General features: G+C 36.4%; 1 protein-coding gene across 2 annotated transcripts in view; it reads left to right on the plus strand.

Annotated features, from left to right (window-relative positions):
* Window positions 1-4,143, plus strand: part of CBFA2T2 (CBFA2/RUNX1 partner transcriptional co-repressor 2) — an 82,061-nt gene extending 77,918 nt beyond the window's left edge. The window contains exons 10-11 of one of the 2 annotated variants that reach the window (XM_032218849.1): window positions 2,029-2,219; window positions 3,536-4,143. In XM_032218849.1, coding sequence (XP_032074740.1) covers window positions 2,029-2,219; window positions 3,536-3,826 — 482 coding nt within the window. In that variant the 3' untranslated portion in view covers window positions 3,827-4,143. The remainder of the gene's footprint in view (window positions 1-2,028; window positions 2,220-3,535) is intronic. The other variant, XM_032218851.1, reaches the window with a different exon arrangement.
* Window positions 4,144-7,528: the final 3,385 nt, after the last annotated feature.

Below are 7,528 nucleotides of genomic sequence, written 5' to 3' on the forward strand. Positions count from 1 at the left end.
GGAAAACAACAATCAATATGTCTTGGTTTACGTTAAAGGTATAATTTTTCTACCTTTTTTGCAAGTGTCTTTGCAGCATTCTGTCAGGCAGTAAGGTTTATCTAGCTATGGATAAATATTTCAAGTAGTTTAGGAGAACTTTGCTTTAAATTGTATACGGTAAGTAATAGTTTCACAACTAATTCAGGTGCTGACTGAAAAGATATGTGTACATATGATTGGTTTGCCTTTATCTTTTGGGAAGAGACATTAATTATATACAATTAATAACTAAATCTTTAAATAAAAAAAAGCTCAGTCAAAAATGAAGATACATAAGCCACAAGTACAAATATTTCTCCTGGAGGGTGACATTAACATGGAAATTGTAACATGGATAATGTAGTTATGAATCCTGTAAGTGAAAGAGAGGTAGAATATAGATACCAAGAAAAAATAGAAGCCTTGAAAAGGCTTGAGTTTGAATTTCTACAAAGACTTTTGTATAATTTTGTATAATTTGGCATTTTTCAGGCATGATTTCCAAGAGTTATGGTGACTCAGTGGTTATGATGCAGTATTGCAGGCTATACTGCCCAAAGTCAGGAGTTCAATCCCGACTGGCTGAAGGTTGATTCAGCCTTCCTGGTTGGTAAAACGAGGATTCAGATTGTTGGGGGCAGTATGCTGACATTGTAAACTGCTCAGAGAGTCCTGTAAAGCACTGTGGAGCGGCATATAAGTCTAAGTGCTATTACTATTCCTCTTCCAAGCTTTTTATAAGGAGGGGATGAAGTTTTATAAATCTTCCCATACCTTCCCTCTCTGATAAGTGAACTGACTCCTCTCCTTTCATATATCAAGTCTGAGTCATTTGCTCTAATTAGTTTGAAGTTAAGCATAAAAATTTTGCAGCAGTGGAAAGATCTTGTCTCTATTGCCTAGTTGTCTTGTCTTTAGAACAGGCAGGCAAATGTGTTTGTTGGATGTCCCAAAGGCGCTTTTTCAGGAGGCAACTGGACTTTCTTGTTTTTTCTTTGAAGACATTTCGCTTCTCTTCCAAGAAGCTTCTTCAGCTCTGACAGAATAGTGGCAAATGGAAGGATTTATACTCCTTGCATTTAAATCCTGCACCTTTGGGACCTCCATGACCTGGAAGACTGAGAATCTCTACAGAGTTTTTGTTGGATGATATTGCCCTTTGTGCCCGCCTCCCCCCCCCCCCCTTGATCAAAATGGTTTCAGGGTGTCTTTTTCTGCTCCACTTTGCAAGTACACTGCCTTGTCAACTTGAGCGCTCTGTTCATTTGGGAAAGCTTGTTTCCATTGATTGCAGGTCAACCCAGCAGTTTATCAGCGATTTTGCAAAAGAAAAAATGAATGCCTGTTCATTTGGGTCAGAACTTATCATTTTTAAAGCTGCCCATTTATCATGAATAACTATAAAACCACAATAATTTTATGAGTATATGCCTTGCAAATAAGAGGTTTCTGGTTCTATTCTTAGCAGAATGTTTTTAAATTACAGTGGTACCTTGGTATTCAACTGCTTTGAAACTCATCCAATATTGTATTTAACTCATTTTGACATGAAGATTTTGTCCTGGTACTCTTTGTTTGTTCAGTACTCAACACAAGCTAGAACTTGTCAGTCAAGTGCCTTGTGATTCACTACATTATTCCTTATGGAAAAAATTGTTTGGTACTCATCATTTTTTTGTACTCATCGTGCCTCCTGGAACCAATTAACTATGAGTATTGAAGTTCTATTGTGTTATTTCTCTTTCTCTGAGCTTGACTTCCCTGCCCTGTTTTACTTGTTTTCCAGTAACCAGTGTAAAATGTTTTCACCTCAGTTTCCAAATAGCTCAACTATTCTAAATAGGAAAATGAAGATGATCCTTAAGTTCAGGAGCGCTTCAGGGTAAACTAAAGTTATGTGTGACTTTGGCCTTTTATTACAGAGTTGATTGGAAGTGTCTTCTTCAAAGATTACATTTTACTTTCCATCATGAAGCTGTTTGATGTACAACCTTTGTTTTCTTTCAGAAGAAGCTGTGAATGAAGTCAAACGCCAGGCTATGTCTGAAGTCCAAAAAGCAGTGGCAGAGGCTGAGCAGAAGGCATTTGAAATGATCGCATCAGAAAGGGCTAGAATGGAGCAGACCATTGCTGATGCTAAACGCCAGGCTACTGAAGACGCTTTCCTAGTGATTAATGAGCAAGAAGAGTCTACAGAGGTGAGGACTAAGCAGAAATACCTGGTGTTTTGGGAGGGCATAGGGAAACTCTTGGACATCATCTTAAAGATGAAGTAACTTTGTGTAGGTTTTGGGGGGGGGGGAAGTTGCCTGGGATTTTAGAATTTCATAAACTACTTTTTATGTTATAAATTAATCTGTCTATGGAGATTCTCAATCATTCAGGTCATGGTTGTCCCAAAGGTGCTTTTTTCAAAAGGCAACTGGATTTTATTTGTTTTTCCTTAAAGACATTTCGCTTCTTATCCAAGAAGCTTCTAAAGTTCTGAATAGTGGAGAATGGAAATAATTACTATGTTTTCCTGAAAATAAGACCTGGTATTATTTTCTTTTTGCTTCCAAAATAAGCACCAGGTCTTACTTTGGGGGCATGTCTTACCCGCTTTTAGGACCACCAGAGCCATGCCTACCATGCCCCGACACCTGTCATGTTGCTACCCAACTTCTTTGCAGCCACTCACAGCCAGACTCCATGAGGCTTATTGCGCTGTGCTGCCTCTCATGGCAGGAGGTTGCATGGCACGTTGTGCCATTGTGTGAGCAACAGCAAAGGTGCAACAAACCTTGAAAGGTTTGGCCATGCAATGCTGCTGCAGAAGAAGTTGGGCCTCGCCCCACCTCTACAACCAGACGGTGGGCAGGGCTTAACTAGGACTTATTTTGGGTGGTAGGGCTTATATTAGGCATAGGCATGAAAATCGGGATAGGGTTTGTTTTCAAGGTAGGTTATTTTTTCAGGGAAACACGGTATATTCCTTCCAGCTATCCAGAAAATGAAAGGAATTGTTTGGGAAGATTGCAATCTCAAAGTCAGTGTAAATATTCAGCAGCTTTTTGTTTTTTGTTTTGCATCTTGAATAATTACGTTCATTTACCATTGTTAAAATTCACATTATAAAGGAAAATGTGCTCTTCAGAAACATGCTATTTGAGCCTGTTACATGGCTCACTGAAGGTTGCTAATTAAGTTATTCCTCTTATATTTGTGCCAAGGAAAAACCTTGTTGGGATTACTAGGAACACCTTCATAGAAATGTAAATTCCCAAATCTATGAACATATCATATGACAGTTACAGCTAATGCAATTATAGCTAGGTTGCCATTTGATAGACTTTGGCAAACTGTTCTATGTTATTCTGGACAACATTTGAATTTGATTATACAAGGAATTTTCTTACTAGCGGCATAATAGCACCTCCCTCAAGGCCTTTTTCCTCCTTCAAATAATAAACCAACTTCAAACTGTTTATTTGGCAGTATCCTTAAAGGAGAAGTGTGTTCTTTGGTTTTTCAGAGCTGCTGGAATTGTGGTCGCAAAGCCAGTGAGACATGCAGCGGATGTAACATTGCTCGTTATTGTGGCTCCTTCTGCCAGCACAAAGATTGGGAGAGACATCATCGAATCTGTGGGCAAGGCCTGCACAGCCAAGTTAAGCCAGTGTCCTTATCAGCCAGTCGGTCTTCAGCTGCCACCCTCAATGCAGTGGATGGAATAGCAAGTCCGGCTCTGGAAAAAACATCCACAACCACGTCTCGATCCTCCACTCCAGCCTCTGTAACAGCAGTAGATACAAATGCACTCTAAAAGGGAACTCTGCATTCAATACATTTTGTTTGTTTGTTATTTTGTACTTTGGAAAACAGAAACCTCAATACATGATTCAAAATTTATATTTCCGCACTTTGGACTTCAGGCAATTTGTTGGGGAGGGCGGCTTTTTCCACAATATTACAGTGACATTTTTAGAAATCTATGTTAGCCCTTCCAATTTGGGATCTCAGAATGATCTCAGTGGTTCCTGGAATACGGAGAACTTTGTTTTAATGGAACTTTCTCAAAAGATACTCTGTGTTGATATAATTTTAAGCTTCTAATCTAGCAGATTGTTCTCTCTTTTTATCATGAAGCAAAGCTGCTTGGAAAGCCTTTTCTCTCCATTTAATGTTCCCATTCTTTGTTTAATCCGAACAATTGAGTTTTCACTACCACCAACCATTGCTATTTGAGTACCTCTAGGCTTTTCACATATTGTGACAGAATAAGTGGACCATTTCATTATCAGGCAGAACGATGTAAATAAAATATAATATAAGCAGCCCCAATGTTCTTTTTACCCTTCGTAGTCTAGCATTGAAGGTTTTTTTCTTTTTCGTTTTCATTATATTCCATCGTTCCTGAAATGGACACATGACTGAAACATGTTGTTCTTGTGCTGTAAAAATGAAGATCCCAAACTATAATGACTCATCGGCTTTTTCACTTACCAATTTTGGTAATTTATGAATACAGAGCAGAATGTTTACGAATTCATCGGAGGGCCTAAATAGATTAAAATGTTCTGTCCAAGATTTTTTTCCAAAACATCTTATTGGATCTTTTAACAAATCAGATTGTTTATTTTGTTATCCCAACTCTGACACACTCTTCTCTGCATAAATATTGATGGCTTTATATATTTTGTTTTAAAGGTACATTAGTGAATAAATTAACTGGCACGTACCACTCATGACTCAAACAGTTATTCCAGTTAGTTCAGGCTTTCATGTTCAGGTTCCCTCTAGGTACATTGGTTTTCCGTTTTCATATTTCCCCAGGTTAGATAACCAATGACATAATTGTCTATGGGATTTCTCGAAGTCCAATACCTGTGAAGAGTGTTGTACTGGAGAAGATAAAGCTATTATCTCAGAACATGTTGGTTAAATTATAGAAGATTCGTGTCATTTAATAACATTCATGAACAGGCAAGGTTAATGTATTTAATTCTCTTTTTCTGTAAGCAAATTAAAATTGTTGACTCTATTGAAGAATTTCATGTATTAAAGTATCCTGGCATCTTTCCAAGATAAGTCATGAAGCTTGTAGGTTCCAAGATTCCAAGATCTACCCACTGGTTTTATAATGTATCTAGTTCTTTTGCCGCATTTAAGAAGGACTTTTTGTGATTTTCCCATCTTAAACATGCCAGATTGATATAGATCAAGATCAGCATATAGTAGGCAAACCACAACCACAGATGGAAAGCAGGTTTTGTTAGCTTTAAGATGCAATTCCTAGAAAACTAGAGTTAATGTGATGATGGTTGAAAAGAATTACACTCTTACAATTATCCTTAGTAACACAGCTGCTTTTTGCCAACACTAACATCAGAAATTATTCGGAGATATATGCATGCATCTAGTTCGAATCTCAAGAGGAGTGGCTTCATATAAAGACTTTTATTTTTGAAAGGCTATCTGAATTTATTCAGATTCATGTTTATGAAAATCAAGTATGCTAACTTCTAATCCCCTACATGTGGTTTACCACAAACATCTGTTTTGCCATACTCAGATATTAAATTGAGATAATAAATATACAGTCCCGAGGAAGAGGGCATTTATATGTAAGTAAAGACTTTATTCATATGATGCCAAAATCTCATGGTTTGATGTCATGTCTCAACTAACATATTGTAGCAAAATAGTTTTCGGGGTGTATGAGATACTCTAAAGCACGGATGTCAAACTCACAGCGTCACGTTGCCATCATGTGATGTATTGTGATGTATTTCTCCTTTGCAGAGATGGGGTGGGTGTGGCCTGTACCTGACACATCCAGCCCACAGGCCGCCAGTTTGACACCCCTGCTCTAAAGTATTATTTGGTGCTTCTTTAGGGTTTTTTTTTTTTTTTTTTTTTTTGGCAGATTCTTGTGTTGCATATTTCCATTAATTCATATGCATATGCATTGCTTGGAGAAAAATATTTGATTTACACCTGGAACTCATCCTTTAGTGATGATTTACCAAAGAGGGATATTTTTTAAAAAAATTAATGCTGTTTAATAAAAAGGAAAATCCAAGGTCATGAGTTCACACATGTTTATAGATACATTTGAGTGTTCACTTTAAGAAAAATGTAGTACTCCAAGGAACTATCAAGTTTAAACTGTTTCCAAGATTTTTCAGTGAATGTGAAAATAAGAATTAAAGCTGTGGTGCTAACATTACTTATTTGTTCCAAAACTGATTCTCTCCATAAAACAGAATGATACAAGTTCGGCTCCAAAGAAAAGTATGAATGTACGTTTGTCTGAGAGAGAGGAAAACTATACGTGTGTGTGAGGGAAAACATTCATTGGCATTCTAAGAGTATATGTAAATAGACAGTCTTCCGTAATTTAACATGCAACTACAATAGCTTGCTGCATATTATGTGAAAAATACATCAATGTACATAGGTTACAATATTATCAGTCATAATTTTAAAATGATTTTTTGAAAATGGAAATGAAAGATATGAAAATGCTACTATGGGAATACTTTGTGGATTCTGTTTTCTATTATATTTTTGTCATTTGATTCTATATTAGGAATTTTTGTTACCAATTTCATGTGCATAACTTATTTAATATACTGTATAAAAGAACCCAAACCGTTACAGATGTATTTAGTTTGTTCTACTCATAGCAGTCAATAAAGACTATGTTCACCTTATAATATGTTGACTTGCTTTGTTTTATTGAATATAATTTCAGCTAAAGGCTGGATTGACACATCATTAATATTATTTAAATCCTATCCCACTTTTTCTCTAGGAAATCAAGACATGGGGATCTTCTTTTGTTTCAGCCTCATATGCATTCTGTTAAGTCTCTCTGATATTATTCCAACACCTTAACTTTTACACCACTACTATATCATAAGCCGTAGCTACACCTTGGTTTTGGATCAGCTTGTGTGAATTCAGTTGCTGTATGCTTGGAGCTTTGAGAATCTTGTAAACTAAGTCACAGTGGATTCCACAAATCAGGATTTAAAAAAAACAGTATAATTTGAATCTAACCAATGGCAACTGTTATGATTTTTCATGCATAAAACACAGAGATTACAGCAGACAAAAAGTCAGTCTGGCATAATTACTTTTTAATGTCTGAAAGCATGTGTAATTGCTGTTATGTTTTCCAAGCCAACTTTGAAAGGATAGATTGAGGTTTCATAAATCAGGAAGAAAAACTGGGAATAGCTACTGAGAACAGTACCAGAAACCCTCAGTAGAATGTGAAAAAGGCAGATTGAGATTTATGAAAAAGAGATGTATTTAATGTATTGTTTTAAGCCTGAAATATAGCCCCATTTTAGAACATCCCCAGATTTATGTATGTAATTGATTATGGGCATTTTGAGTAGACTCACAATTAAGACATTATTTTATTGCATTAAGAAATTATCTTTGGAACAATTTGAGATAAGTAACGCTGACTCTAAAATAATACATATATAAATAAAGCCCAAGCAAAATAGTA

Source organism: Thamnophis elegans, chromosome 5, assembly GCF_009769535.1.
Source record: "Thamnophis elegans isolate rThaEle1 chromosome 5, rThaEle1.pri, whole genome shotgun sequence".
NCBI lineage: Eukaryota > Metazoa > Chordata > Lepidosauria > Squamata > Colubridae > Thamnophis > Thamnophis elegans.